Source organism: Dermacentor silvarum, chromosome 3 (genome assembly GCF_013339745.2).
Source record: "Dermacentor silvarum isolate Dsil-2018 chromosome 3, BIME_Dsil_1.4, whole genome shotgun sequence".
NCBI classification, from domain to species: Eukaryota; Metazoa; Arthropoda; class Arachnida; order Ixodida; family Ixodidae; genus Dermacentor; species Dermacentor silvarum.
The window spans coordinates 118,569,709-118,585,665 of record NC_051156.1 but is presented as its reverse complement, the minus strand read 5'-3'; the positions used below and the strand labels follow the sequence as shown (position 1 = coordinate 118,585,665).

Genomic DNA, 15,957 nt, shown 5'->3' with positions numbered 1-15,957 from the left:
AACCGAGCAGCTCTCCGACGGCGCCGTGAAAAATGATGATGTCATTTGCACAGCTCGCCGGGAGAGCCCGTACGGTTGCGCATTGGGTGGCCTATTCTGTTGCTACCGAATTCCGCTCATTTGCCAATAGAGGCGTAGAAAAAGTGCCCAGAAGATCAACGCGCAGAAGAAAGAAGAGGTGGGATGCTATGCCCACCGGTTGAAGGCGGCCAGAGAGTATGATCGTTGTCTTCTCTCCTTGATAAGTGTCATACGCTCCATGTAACAGCAGATGTCGCGCAAGAGGCCGGTCTCAAGATATGCGCCAAAGAATTCGATAATACGATCGTGACATGCCAACATGAGCGGCATCAAGCTTGCGTGAACAGTTTGATACAGGCGTGCAGAAAGAGCAATCAGTGAAGGCCGTCACGGCGCACAATACACCGGCGCAAGATATCCTGGAGTCCAACCAAATGAAGGGAATGGGCGGGCATCTTAGAAGTCAGGTGTTAAACGAGGTTTAGTAAGGAAAGGGCCCGCGTCGTTCCTCTCCGACGTAATGAAAGGTCAGTGGGAGAGGGAACGCAGACAGGTAGGCCGGCTGTGTAAATTGGAGGTGGGTTTACAGAATTCCACGACAAGTCCGAATTTTTGATGTCATCAGTCGGTCTTCTATAAAACTGAATCACAGTATTTTTGAAGTTTGAAGGCGCAGAACCGAGTGACCAAGGCACCCAGAAGCGTTTTTGTGGAATGAAAGCAAGCACAAAGTGTGGTGATCAGGAGTGACAGGAAATGGTCAGTCGTACCATACAGGGGCAGGATGTCTTAACTACTCAAACAAATGCCAGGCGTTCGCGTTCGGAAATTCAATCACGATGGTGGCTGACGACCATGGCGTAACGAGAGTCGGATGTCGAAGTTCGATTGAAGACGTAGCAATGACCGAGATGGCATCACGACGACGCTACGAAAAGAGATACATACGATGGCGTAATGACAGCAATGCCATTAGAATGGTATGAGGACCATGGGATGACTACGAATCTATGATGACAATGGCGTGAAGACGACTGTACCAAGAAGCCTGTATGGCCACGATGGCGTGACGGTGACGGCATGAGCAGTCGGATGATGAAGCTGAAGTGACGACGATGGCAAGTAGGACGACGAACGGTCTGACAACGGACGCGTGATAGCGACTATCTGACAACGACGGCATGACATCGATGGCATAATCACAACTGAATGCCGAACATTGACGTCGATGGGACGACGACGGGAAGACCACAACGGAGCGACCATGATGGCATCGGGAACCCAGGTACATACATAGTTTCCCATGCTATTAGCCGTGTTCGTTCACTGGGTCGGTGGGAAAGGCATGGCGATGACAGCACGGGGAAAGCCTGATGACAAAGCCGGAATGGCGAGGATGCAACGACGAAGACGACATCATGACCGTGCGCACATACTCAGTGGCTAGAGCAGGCAGACAACTTGGGCCAGTGGGTCCGCAGAAGAATCTGGTAGAGAGATAGATAGAAAGAATGGAAGATAGGTAGAATAAAGTACCGGACGCCTATTGGCTGCGTGGAGTTTCAATTGTATTGCGAGCAAGAATTTCGAGAACTTACTGCTGGATGATGTGTCACTCAGTAGGAGAGGCGCCATATGGCCGCCGATAAATCGGGCTCGCCTTACCGGTGCTATTCGGTGCATAAAAATGGACGTCTGTCCACGAAGACGATCTCTAAGGTCGAAAATATTATTACGAGGCAAGGAGGCACGTAGCTAATTGTCATGCTGGGCTGGAAGGTTGGGGGTGATCATTTTCCAAGCCTTCAAGCAATCCACGCCTGAAGAACCAGGAGGCGAACCGAAAGGTGCACACGACGAGCTGTCACAAATAACGCCGAAATGCAGTAGTGTTGGGCCGACGTGATTTGCGCCAGTGATATGCCGCGAGGGATAACTTGCGCACATAGCCGAAAACAAGCGGCTGTGCGTAATGGTATTGATGATGTTAGTAAACACGAGGTTGAGCGAGTGCAGGGCACCTGAATGAGGGGAAACGATGTAGTCACCGTCTGATGCAGGTGGGAGGGGTGAAACATCTGTATATGTCACAGGAAGGTGAGCCAAGCGAATATTCTCAGCGCATCAGAGCCGGCTTGGGAGGTGAATCGGAAGGAATAGCGACAGGTATAGCGAGGAGCATAACGCCGGCAGAACACTGTCACGGGCGAACGTGTTAACTGCAAGTCAAGACCCAGAAATAGTTCGTTACGGCACTGTTTGAGGGCATAAGCAAAACCGAAGTACAGAGTCCGGCGATATTCACAGGAGCCAAAAAAAAGTATGCCAATAACGGCCGGTATTCTACTGTCAGCAAACTCGTACCTGAGGTGATGGGGCAGAAGTAGAAGTGGGAATGTTAGCATTCTTGATATATAAGTGCATGCCAGTGTCGATCAGCCCTAACAGGTACACCTTCCACGTCAACTTTGATGAGGTTCCGATGAATGGGCAGTGTGAGTGGAAGATTTTGGCATGAAATCGTGATAGCCGCATCATCTCTAGGAGCTGCTTCAGTTTGTTTTCTGGAAGAGATCACCGACAGGAGCTAGGGTATGGCGATCGACGAAATGGAGGCCTGTTGGAAAAGCGGCTATGTGGTGAAGTCAGAAGCTTATTACGTGTGCCGAGAAGTGGATCCGTGGGTAGCTGGTCGCGTTCGCGGCAGGAAGCGAGAAATATCCGGACGTGGATGGCGGTATGGAAAGATGGGCCAAGGGGTCGAGTTCCACAAAGAGCAGCAGTGACGAGTAATTTGGGTAAAATGCCCACAAGTGAAGCATCTAGACCTGTCGTGTGGAGGGCTCCATTGTGCCGGGTTATACACGAAATGCCGTGCTTTATCATTTTAGGCATTTCTGTGTGTTCAAGCTATATCTTTAGGAAAGCTAACGCATGCAATAATAATAAATAAATACCGGAGCTTCCGAATACACCTCACTATGCAACAAGTTTAAGGAAACAAAATGCCTCGTGAAATTTAGAAAGCCGAAAACCATTCCTTTTGTAGAAGCAATACCAAGTTGCAGCTCGATCATCACACGTCTGACGACCGAACACTGCATCTCTTATATTCGTCATGCACCGTGTTTTTCTATCTTTTTTTCTATGAAGAGCTACAACCAAGAGAACGCAATAAATCGGCCAGCTTCGCTGTGTCTTGAGCTTGGTGTGGCCTAGTGCAAGCTTTCGCCTTTTTTTGGCTGACGAAAGATATTCGCATGAATATTATTGCGAATGCCCTCGAACCCAGACGCGTGGAATCCGTTCCTTACGCAAATGAAGCGCTCCTTTGGTGAGGCAGGCTTAAGGGATTCTCGCATAAGGTTTCAAAGTGGCCGATTGAAAGGAAGGTTTCAGGATTTCGCCCCTACACATTATGTCACTCATTGTTCTGTCTATAACACACGCTTATATGTTTTGTGCCTTTGGTGGCTCGTCCGGCCTGACGCGCTCACTGCTTGCGTCACCTCTAGCCGAAAATCCACCACCATTTGTGGTGCTGAACAAAAATTTAAAAAAAAAAAAGGTTAACCTTGCACTCGGCCGCGCAACGCGTGAAACAGCGAAGCTGGGCGATCGTAGCCCAGCATTTTCCGGAAGTGCGCGCGAACTTTTCATCTTAATACTCATGATAATGATAATTTCTTTTAGCACGTCTCGGACTTACGGCCGTCACTGCACGTTGCAAAGCGTCGCTTGCAAGAGAAAAAGCTTGCCTTTCCTGGCGCTGTCTCCTGTTATATTTATATTTTGCATTGCTTAGCGTCCTATTACGCCACAACAAGTAGAAACTAATTAGTCCAACGGCAATTAGTGATATATAAAGACCGAACAAGGACGTCGAACAGACGGCTTTATGTATATGCAACACTACATGGTGGATGCAAATATATAAGGAACTGTGTGGTAAATAATGTCCTCGATGGTCACAAGCTTGACGTCAAACCAGAGTGGTAGAAAAGAGAGAATTTAAGCGCCCGTTTCTTTCTCACAGGAATGTCGAAGGGCTGCAAGAGAAACAGCCCATTGCCAAGTCACCGCCACTTGAAAGCAGTTCTCTGAGGCACACCCTGGGACTCTTCGTCATGCCGTCCTTCTACGTGCTTGTTGCAGTCATCATCATCGACGATTATAGTAGTGTGCAGTTCTCCACGACAATAGTGGACTACGCCATCGACAAGGGCATTGCACTGGATACCGCGAAGACGCTGACTTCTTTCACGGCACTCGGCGCACTCATCGGTCGTGTCGCGGTACCCTTCCTTGCTGACATCTGGCCAAGCATCCGCAATCCGATCTACATGCTGGGGTTCCTTTTAGTCAGTGCTGTGCTGTTTGCAATGCCACACGTGCCGGCATATGCGGGTGTTGCGGGGCTCACCGTGATGCATGGGATCTGCAAAGGAACTCTATTATGCTTCAGATCCGTGTTCATGGCTGGGCTGCTTGGCGTCGATCGGATGGCCGCTTGTTGCGGCGTCACGGGCGTGACAATGATACCCCTTAATCTAGTCAGCCCTATGATTCTAGGTGAGTGCTACGAAGAGTCTTCGGTTTTAAGAACAGGGCGAAGTACTTTCGATGTAGCGAATTTCATAGGGCACGTCATTCTTCTCCAGAGCCTGTAACAATTGTAGTAGCGTGCTTCGGGATTTGTTGTATTGCAGGTGCATAAAGTTAGTATAATCAATTGCTAAACAGGTGTTTTTTTTATCTCAAGGGTGCTTTAGCTAAGACTGATAATTAAAAAAAAAGTATGTCGCCTGCGGCACATAGCACAATTCTGTCCTTGAACTGGACTACTCGATCAACCAGACTATGAACGCTGGAGAAGTTGAAACTTTTAGTCTACCAATTACCGCAATTTCACTAATTAGATTTTAATTATTACATTACAGTATTTACTGTATTGTTGGAATTGTAGCCGGTGATTGCGCACGTAATATTCACTGTTAACGAATACTGAGGAGGACACAAGTTTTGAAATATTCATTCCCAAATGTTGTGAGAAATAACATTGCGTGCCGGTTGCTCTTTGGGCTTTACTGCATAAAATGCGGTATTTACGAACGTTCTAAATAAGTGTTTGTAATGCTTACCGCTTTTTACATAAAAGCCACAATGGCCTGGTGCCGGTAGTAAGAATAATCCGCCATGAGTCTCATCGATTGCCGACCACGTGTAATACCTGCGGCAAATTATCCGCCAAGGAGGACCTAAACTTTTCTTGAGGAAGCGTATGGTTAACAACTTGCCTTTTGCTTAAAGGGACGCGAAAAAAAACAATAAATAACAATGGACTATTATGCATCGTTTAAGATTTCAAGAGAAATTGAACGTCAAAGTCACATTTCTGGAATGTCGTGCAGTACCGTCCACATCTTGCTGTAACCTCACCTCAGCCCTTTACCAATAAGAACTGAACTATGCCTCAGCAGACGCAGTCAAATTCCATAACGTCACCGCGCGCAGGTGCAGGAAATTCAAGGTGGCGTCGCCGCCCGTCTCTCATTTTTTGTTATTTCGTGGTTTATCGGCGCCTGTTCTCACTGTAAGAGTGGCCTTAGTGGTAATGTTGAAGGCTAGTTTAATAGTACAGCTTGTTTATTTTTTTTAGTTTGCAGTGTCAATTGAAGATATAAAATGAAGCAGTGGCTCCCGAAGGGCGAAGCACTGTCATCGAGACCAAGGTTAAGCGTTGCGCTTGAACGGCTCGAGCGGCGTTCTCACTGCACGCGGGCGTGACAAAATTTCTGGCACGCCTTCTACCGCCTGGGTTACCACGACGTGAACAGACCATGCTGTATCGTCTGTGCCTAGGCGTTGCATTTACGAACTCACATGCCTTCCGTATTGGAATGACCAACAGCCCCACGTGCGACAGGTGCAGTAGCAATAAGACGCTCGCACATATCTTCTGTGAGAACTTTATTGAAATCACACGCATAAATAAGCGACGATGCACATGTAGCGATGATGCAAATTGACAATGTGAAGGCGCAATTGGCACGAATTGACCATAACAATCCATTATATCACATCAACCCCTAAACACACTTGGCCAGGTAATCTATCTCCGACTTATGGAGCAACACAGACAGACGAACAATACACATGTCCCCCGCCTTGTCAATGAAGTAGGCTCCCACTATGTCCAGGACAGCTTCTTCCCCGTGCCTCGATAGTACTTTAATTTTTCAAACCTCTGGATCGCATTATTCAACCACGCGATGCATTATGCATCGTGAAAAGCCTGTTCAATCAAATAAAAAGAGCAATGTACGAGATTCCCAACTCGTGCGGAGCGCGGTACCTTGTCCAGACGGAAAGATGCGTCAATGTGCGCTTTAGGGAGCACGAGGCTGCCTTGAGGAAACGTCCGTTTTCGAATCTTGCCTTGCACTGCAAGAATTGCGGCTGCGCTCCAGTGTTTTCAAAAAATGTCGCAGTTTCGCCCGAAAGGCGAAGCATTGATTGCGATAGCAAATTAGTAGAGAGCTATTCGGAGTAGGGATAGTAGTTTTATCGGCTGCATAAACTTGGACACATTGGCTTACTAACTGAATTTACAATCGTGGTGTCAGCGCGCACAAGCAAACATGAATAGATCACATTGAATGACCGCAGCCAACGACTTTCGAAACGCTGGCAGCAAGCGCAGGTTCGCGCGGTCTATCGCTGCAACGGAGACGGAGCGGCGAATGCACAGCGCATACAAAGGTCAGAGCCATGTGGACGGTGCGGATGACCGGCATCCCCGGGTAAAGCGCAAAGAAGTTGTTGGCAGAGGAGAAGCTGCCCCCCCCCCCCCCCTCTTCCCGCTTTGTTGCATTCGCGTGGGAGATTGAGTGGCAAGATACGCCTTTGGTGCCGCAGCACAGCGCCGCCCCGCCTCCCTCCCTGCCTCCCATACCCCCACGGTCTTTTGCGCGACGGTCACGTTTGCTTTCCGCCGAGCGTTCGCTCTCCGTGATATTGCGCGGGGGGGGGGGGGGGCGCCCTCCGTGATAGCGCGCGTCCCCCGCGCGCTTTCGCTCGCGCGTACGGCACGCGGCGACGATTTTATCGCCCTTGGAATCGACGGAACCTCACGGCGACGGCGACGACGATGGCGACGGTGGCGGCAGAAATCCGGTTGAATGTCCATATAATTGCTATCGCAATAAAACTGAAGTATTATCGAGGCACGGGAGGAAATCTGTCCGGGAGATAATGGAAGCCTACTTCATAGATAAGGCGGGGGACACGTGTGTTGCGCGTCCGTTTGTTTTACTCCATAAGTCGGAGGTAGATTACCTGGCCAAGTTTCCTTAGGGGTTGATATGATAGGATGGATTCTTATGGCCATTTAGGGCCATTTGTGGCATCATTGTCCACTTTCCGTTCTTCTCACGTGCATAATCGCTTATTCATGTGTGCTTTCAATAAAGTTGTCTGTTGGTATTCAGCACTTGTCCGTGTATGTTTCCTGTTTACTTCTTTCGTTTCACGCTGCGGAATGTTTCAGTATGGAATACTAACAAGCCCAACGTACCGTCCTTTTGAATGATAAACTGAGGCTGTGACAAAGCCCTACCCTGGCGCGCATCTTTCTAGGCTTCTACAATTTAGAACTAATAATGATTCATTCTTCTGCTATTTTAAGTTAGTCGGGTATATTTGCTATAGTAGCTCAATATTGTCAGGCCAACACTTACCTGTTGCTGATATCAAGAGGCGCAGGATATTGCATTGTGTTGTCTTCTTTCGTGCGTTGTATGCATTCTTTGACTAAAAGTGATTTACCATCTGTGCGCTGGCTAATATTTAAAGGAACCTCTAGTTCTCACATCATCTGATTCCTTTCCCGCCCATTTGCGCAACTTCCTTTTTCTGGTTTACATTGTGAACCCTTTACCAATTACCGATTTGCAAAGCCATTTGTGCGGGTTGTTAATTTTATCGACTTTACTATTTGCAAATTACGTCACACTTCCTCCCTAAATTCTCCTAAATTATTAAAATCTGTTTTACTAGAATGTCTCCGTGACAGCTTGTCTGCTCTACCCTCCACAGCCAAGGCAATTTTTCTAGCTGTTGTAAAAGGAGTCGCCAGAAATTCAGGGCAAGTGAGTGGTATTTAGGCCCTTTTTGAGATTAGCGTCCCCACGACACGCAGAGTATACGCCTTGCTGAAATCTTTAGGAGTCATACAAAAAAATTACGGTTTCGCCCGTACTGCGAAGCAGTCATACGATAAATTGCCCCCACATTGTACGCAGTATATCGTCATTGTCGCATACGGTATCAGAGTAAAGGTACTCTCACGCAATCTGCTTTCCTGCAATCGCGAGCAATCTCCTTTCGATGTAAAAGAAAACTTTAGTGAGTAGTCACTCTATGGTTCCAGTCGTCTTCACTTTTGAAGGCGGGTCTCCGGGGTTGTGGACAATAAAGAAACTTCACGCAACCGTGTGCTGGTCGGCTCCTTAGTGGTGGAGAAACAAAAAAAGGTCTGTTTCATCCTCCTCTTGCCTATGCTACATTTCCTTTCTTGTCACTCGCTTCGTGTATATCCTTCCCCCTCATCATTGGTTTATAGATAAGCTTCACTGCATGGCGCCATCCAGTGACACATCTTAAAGAGCGCTAAAGAGACCAGGGAAAGCATTGTCTAAGAGCCGTATATTGGGCTGAAGCCTTGGTGCGCGGTTGGGAAGTGCAATCTTTGACGAGTACTTTGTGGAGCGTGAGCTGGAATCCCCGTGAGGAACTGTGGCGTTTTTTTTTTGTGTTTCTTTATAAGCTCTAGCGAAACACTGCGCTTTCTGCAACGGACGCCCGCGGACAACAAAACACTAGGAGAATATGACAATATCCCCTATCGCTTTAAAAACAGTGAGATATATAGTTGACTCCAGCAAAGGTCACCCTCAGTGCCTTTTGTTCATGTTTTAGGGCACATTACTGATCACTTGTGCTTAAAACAGCGGCTCTTTCGGGTTATCCTGTGTGGCTGGAAAGCCGGAGAAGCTCGTGCGGTTATAAATTGGCTGGCATCACGTAAGGGTTAGGACTACTATGCTATAAGGATGAAGAAAAGTTGCAGGTCGTTGTAATCCGTAGCAGTCACTATTATGTCGGATAATGTTACATATTTTCAAAAGATTATTTGGTAGAATGCGTGACACTGTACACGTTCCAATGCAAAAAGAAAATTTTTGAAGGGGGCCCGCACAGGAGCCGCTTCATATATTTTGGTTATTACACACTAGAAATTCTCCTATTCAAGTAATATTCTTTGTTATCTTCCATCATTTAAATCTTTCTAGTAGGGTCTTCCTTTTCATAGCTCGTCGCACAGCCCCTACGTTCCTATGACTGTCTATAGGTGTAGCTGTCCTTGAGGGGCCTTTGTGGCGTGGGAACGACTATGCCCAGCATTGGAGAAGTTTGAAGGATATTTTTTATACATCGTAGAGATGCAAACTCCTAGTAGCACAAACTTAGTTGCCCAAGTTGGCACCAAAAACGTTCATTAATGTGAGGCACACACATATACCCAGTCACCCAAGTTGGCATTAACCAATTATGACACTTGATAAAACTGTGAGGGAAATTTTGCTCAAAGTTTCTTTATGATAGAATAACAAAAATATCGATCATGTCATCAAAAATGATGAAGAAATATTTATTGGTTTTCAAGTTACAATGGTGTACTACATCTAGTACCCTGGGCGCATGGGGTTTCAATGGCCAAGGGATTGTCCTTGCGTTTCTACTTCCTTATATGAAATTCTTGAAGTCACACTTTTTTGAGGCACAATGTGCCCGCGCACTTCTCGCGTCTCCAGGATGCTCGGGTGTGACAAAATCGGTATCGCAGCTGTTTTCCGATTTTTTCGGGGTAGTGACCATGGCCATCCGTCATGAGCGTTCAAATAGCCATACAGTAACGCCCTGAAGGCATGACAACGACAATGCCGACATCGCAAGTGCGGCTAAGATGTCCTCAATCATACTATTTCATTAAAACCATTTTGGCAGAATATTGTTGCAGGCTTTGCTAACCTACACTAACCGCAGGCGCCGTTCACGGTGAAAGCATAGATGTTGTTCACATCTCTTTCCTTCTCATCCATACTTTCAGCTGGTTATGGTGGCACAATCCCAATATCGCTTATATCTTGTATGTTTCCTGCACTCTCAACTTCATCCAGAGCATTGCGCAAGCGGAAAAAAACGGCTTCACTCTAAAGAAAAAGTCTGTATCCATGTTGGAAAAAAAAATCAAGCGCCGATTTGTAACTGCTAACGCGCAGTGTACTATATCAAGTACACCAAATTTTGAATGCGTGTTTCGTTCTTTGAAATGAAGCCGCAGATTCGACAGTTTGTTTCTAACAAGCTCAACATATGTACTAAACACTGTCAAAAGCACAAAGAAAATATATAAATCAGGCGCGCATAAATAAATGAAAAGTGTCTACACATGCCGATTCGTCACGAGTTCACAGTGCTGCTTCAATTGGCGCCAAATTTTTAGATTTGGATTAAACCGCAGATTCTACCCTGTGTTAGGATGTGTGCGCGCGCCCACTGGGTACAAGAAACGGAAATAGCCAAAAGGAAATATTGAGCCATTCAAGAGGTAGGGATGAGAAACAAAGTACACTAGTTCTAGTACAGTCGGCGCTAAAGGATTAATGAGTTACATTGAAGACCAGCGCAGACTGAGCGGCACATACTCAGTGCTCCAAGTCGGCGTCAAAGAATTTCATTGAACAACTGTACCTCCTCAGTCCCGCATCTACAGTCACACATGTCGGCGTGAATGAGGTTCGTTGAAGAGCGGCACTTATGCACACACTGTCATGCACACACTGTCTTACAAATTCAGTGACCTGAGTTGGTACGACAATTGGTTTCGAACACTGATCCCCCAGCACAGTTTCCCGATGGGTTACCCATTCGATCATGGACTATAGGGTAGCGCAGTTTGGCGGCAAAATGGTTAGACACGCGCATATAGTTAACACAGGAAAGTGCACGAAGTAACCTAAGAGTGGTAACGCCCTAAAAACGGCGCACAGTTGCGTGAAACTATGTTCATTTAAATTTCAGTGCACCAGAGAACCTGTACTAAACTTCACTGCCCTACTGAGGAAACGCACAAATGAATCAAGCAAACCAGTACGATGTGGTGAAACGAAAACGAAGCAAAAGCTAAATATAAAGAGTGTGTCGATTTCATTTGGCCTTATAGGCACCTTTAACAGGCTATTTTAGTTATCGAACGCATAAACTTTATTCTAACCCTCGCCAATTTTCTTTTGTTTGGGTAGAAACTCGCCGTTTAACGTCCCCAATGCAGAGGCCAGGCAATAGTCTGTAGTAGAGAGAATAATTTTACGTACTTGGGGTTCCTCAACTTGTGCTGAAAGCTCCGTACAAGTGCGGTTTGGCATTCCTGTCCCTTCGGAATGCGTCCGTTGTGGGCTGTAAGTGAATTGATAACCTCGTTCTTAGTAGAAGGACATCACTGTCCTAGAGCCACTACCTAGGTGAAGTGTAGATCTCAAATGTTTGCCATACTTCCTTAAACGGAGCATTCTGTGAAACAGTTTTTCACTGCATACGCGGCCACCATCAATGATGAGGTTAGATATTAGGTACGAAAGCTGTCGGCGCCAGCACTTCTGACATCAGCTGCAGTGTGAACTACCATTTAACAAGTTATTGGTAAATTGCTTTTAAGTACCGACACCAATTATCCATGCCCACCTTGCCTTACCCTCTCTTGTCATTCGTCCAGGATCCTACCGGGACGGAAGAGGCACGTACGATGGATTTTATCGGATGCTAGCCGCGGTCAATTTGGTGGCTGCCCTCGTCTTCGGTGTGTTTGCTGTGTGGAACCGAAGACGTTGAAATGGAATACGGGCAAATGGTGATTGTGACAAACATAGTTTAAATTTATTGCACACCTATGTTAACAGATATCTCGTTTGTAATAACGTGGCAACAAAATCAGTTTTCCCTTTTCTTGTTTCTACTTACGTCACGTGACAAGTGAGTCACCAACGTGTGATGTACATGTGCTCATACAAATTAAACTTTCGTCAGTTGCTACTTTGCAAGACCTTAGTCTCGTCTATTGGAAATGGCGACGTGCCAGACAGCAGACCAGAGAAGGTGTTCACTTGGGTGCCTGGCCCAATGGGAGTCATCGGCATCGTGGACTACCGCCAATCACGGGTAGCATCCTCTAGTTTCGTTTTCGAATTGCACGCCGCCGTCGTAGCGAATGGCTTTTTAAACAAAATATTAACGATAAATTTGTATAAAATAAAATGTGTGAAGTGTACTTGCTGTTTCAGTATTTTTTACAATGCATACAATAATGAAATAAAATTAGTTTTATTGCGTGAAAGAAACGAAAGCGCTTTTCTTTTCCCTCACCTTAGTTTGTCGGTTTCTTCTGAGACGGCGACGACGGATGGCTGCTCAGTTCAACTGGATTACCTTCTCGTGATTGTTGTGGGCGTTTCTAAGGGTGGTGCGCGTACTCCCTGGAAGACCGACTATGGAAAACTTTGGAACCATCTTCATTTGCGGGTTTACAAAAACAACTGAGGCAGACGAGCTCGCATCAGATGACGCGATGGCTACGTCGGGGAATCCCAACTATTTTGCGGCTGAACGGTGTACGCCAGGTTCTATTGATTCTCCACAGACGACGCGTAAGCGATAGTGTGGTCTCTTAGCTTCTGATTTTCTTTAGTTGAGCATCGTGGTGGAGTCGCGGGAACAGTTTACGAAATGGAGTAGCTCACGCAACCTCATCGAACAGTATGTTCGATAGTTTCCGTTAACTTTATTTTGCTTAGCTAAGAATAAATATTGGCCTACCTACGCTGACGTGTGCAATGGAAAAAAAAGTCGCAGTTTCGCCCGTCAAGCGTAGCATCAGTTGCAATATCAAATTACGGGACAGCTATACGAAGTAAGGTAGTAGTTTTATCGGCTATATAAACTTGTAAACATAGGCATACTATCTAAATGACCAAGTATGGTGTCACGCGCACACAAGAAAACATGAACACATCTCACTCGACGACCGCAGAAACTCTTTGTCAAACCGCTGGAGTGCAGAAGCGTGGCCACAGCAGTGAGCGAATTCACCTTCGTGTTCCATCTCGCATAAACGCGAACAGAGCCGCGAAAGCACAGCGCAAGGCGGATTGTGTTCCCGACGCTGGTGGCTTTCGAGATACAGCAGCCCGAGCGGGCGCGCGCGGCTGCCTGGATGATTTCTTTTTGCCACACTAGAACAGTTTCTGTTGAACGCTGCTTCATGAAACCAAATTGGAAAGGTGTCATAAGGTGGTGCTTCGTTAAGAATGACACGATTCTTTTAGGTATTCGTTCTTCAATTACTTTAGAAAATACCGGCAGAATTGAAATTGGTCTCGAATGTGATATTTAGTTTATTGCGATAGCAATCATATGGACACTTCAAGCGAATTTCTGCCGTCGCCGTCGCCGTGAGGTTCCGTATAAAGTCCACGGGCGATAAAATCGTCGCCGCGCGCCGTATATATATTGTTACGCGCAAAGGGGCCGTTTGTAAACCTCACAGATGAAGGGGACCGTTTATTTTAGGTCGCGAAGGTGAGCGCAAGAGCGGCTGGCTGGTTGATGCACTCAGCGTCGTCCTCTTTCTCTTTTCTAACCCGGGACCACAAACACGTTCACCGGTCCTCGTTTTCCTCACGCGTAACATTCCTCCCGTCGCAGACGAAGCCCGGCGGGCGAGTCAATTCATTTGTCTTGAAGTGAAGAGTTTCAAGCGGGCCACATGGACCACTTGGGTCTTGGCAGCTCTTCTACCACTCGCCATGAGGCGAGCTATGTTATAGGTGACTTTCGTCAGTCGGTTAATAATCACAAACGGGCCATCGTAGGTGGCCAAAAGCTTTTCGCATAACCCGCGTTTCCGTACCCTTGTCCACAGCCAGACTAAATCACAAAAATTAAATTAAATTATGGGATTTTACGTGCCAAAACCAGTTCTGATTATGAGGCACGCCGTAGTGGGGGACTCCGGAAATTTGGACCACCTGGGGTTCTTTAACGTGCACCTAAATCTAAGTACACGGGTGTTTTCGCATTTCGCCCCCATCGAAATGCGGCCGCCGTGGCCGGGATTCGATCCCGCGACCTCGTGCTCAGCAGCCCAACACCATAGCCACTGAGCAACCACGGCGGGTAAATCACCTGGGCGATAGATTACCGGACGGTGGCGAATGTCGTAGCGTGCTTTTGATCTGTCCTGCGATGCCAAAGTGCGCAAACGAGCAATACGACGAGCTTCTTCGGCAAGGCAGAGAGTCTCGGCGACAGTGGGATTTTCGTGACTTTGGAAAGGGAAAACAGTGTCGATTGTGTACCGGGGTGGCCGTGCGTACAGCAGGAAGAAAGGGCTATACCCGGTAGTCTCATGTTTGGCGGTGTTGAACGCGTACGTGATAAAAGGCAGTACGTCATCCCAGTTCTTCTGGTCGGATGAAACATACATAGATATCATGTTTACAATTGTTCGGTTGGTGCGCTCCGTAAGCCCATTCGTTTGTGGATGGTACGGTGTCGAGTGACGCAAGTGGGATTCACACATACGAAGCAGCTCCTCCACGACATCCGCTGTGAATTGTCGTCCACGGTCGCTGATGATCACGCGAGGCGGACCATGTCGCAGGATGACATATTTCAGCAGGAATGTTGAAACGTCATTGGCAGTTGCGGAAGGCACGGCCGCCGTCTCGCAGTAGCGTGTGAGGTAGTCGACGCAAACAACTATCCAACGATTTCCTTTGGCTGATTTCGGAAAAGGGCCCACGAAGTCAATGCCCACTTGTTGGAAAGGCGTGCTTGGAGGCGGGATCGGCTGCAGGAGACCGGCTGGACCAGTAGATGGACGTTTGTGGCGCTGACACTGCATGCAGCTGGCCACATACGTTTCAACAGAGTGTCGCATTCCAGGCCAATAAAATCGTTCCTGAATCCGGTAGAGCGTCCTCGCCGAACCTAAATGGCCAGACGTAGGGTCGTCGTGCATAGCACTCAGGATCGCTATGCGAAGGCTCTCCGGCACCACTAGAAGAAAACGTCCGCCTGTGCCGGAAAAGTTCTTCTTGTACAGGAGTCCATCACGCACGCAGAAATCGTGTGCTTTAGTAGGGGTAGTCGTAGCAGTGAAGAGCGGTGTTAATTTAGCGTCCTTTCGCTGCTCGGCTTTGAAACAGTCGAAGTCTGGAAAACGCGGTGACAGAGAAGCCACAAGGTGATTGAAGTCGTCGGCGTCACAGTCCGTAGTGCTAAGTGGCATACGCGAGAGGCAGTCCGCGTCAGCGTGGCGTCGACCACTCTTATAAGAGACGCTGAAGCTGTATTCTTGCAGTCGGAGCGCCCAGCGCGCAAGGCGGCCACAAGGGTCACGAAGATTTACAAGCCAACACAATGAGTGGTGGTCGGTGACAACTGTGAAGGGGCGTCCATACAGGTAAGAGCGAAACCGCTGAACCGCAAATATTACCGCGAGGCATTCTTGCTCCGTGACAGTGTAATTCTGCTCAGGCCTACTTAAGGATCGACTTGCATATGCGACCACGTGTTCCCGGTCACCATGGCGTTGAACTAGGACGGCACCAATGCCTATGCCACTGGCATCCGTATGGAGTTCCTTCGGAGCTGAAGGATTGAAGTGTTGAAGAACAGGCCGTGACGTCAGCAGAAACTTCAACTGAAGAAAAGAAGAGTCGCACTCCGGAGTCCACTCAAAGGGGATATCCTTTCGTAGCAGACGTGTCAGCGGATACGCGACGTCGCCGAATTTAGGAATAAAGCTGCGGAAAT

General features: G+C 47.5%; 1 protein-coding gene across 1 annotated transcript; it reads left to right on the top strand.

The window, feature by feature from the left end:
• Nucleotides 1–4,051: 4,051 nt before the first annotated feature.
• LOC125943961 (uncharacterized) lies at nt 4,052–12,294 on the top strand. The gene is made up of 2 exons (XM_049663583.1): nt 4,052–4,593; nt 11,858–12,294. The coding sequence occupies exons 1-2, from the start codon at nt 4,149–4,151 to the stop codon at nt 11,971–11,973; spliced, it is 561 nt and encodes a 186-aa protein (XP_049519540.1). The 5' UTR covers nt 4,052–4,148; the 3' UTR covers nt 11,974–12,294.
• The last annotated feature ends 3,663 nt before the right edge of the window (nt 12,295–15,957 follow it).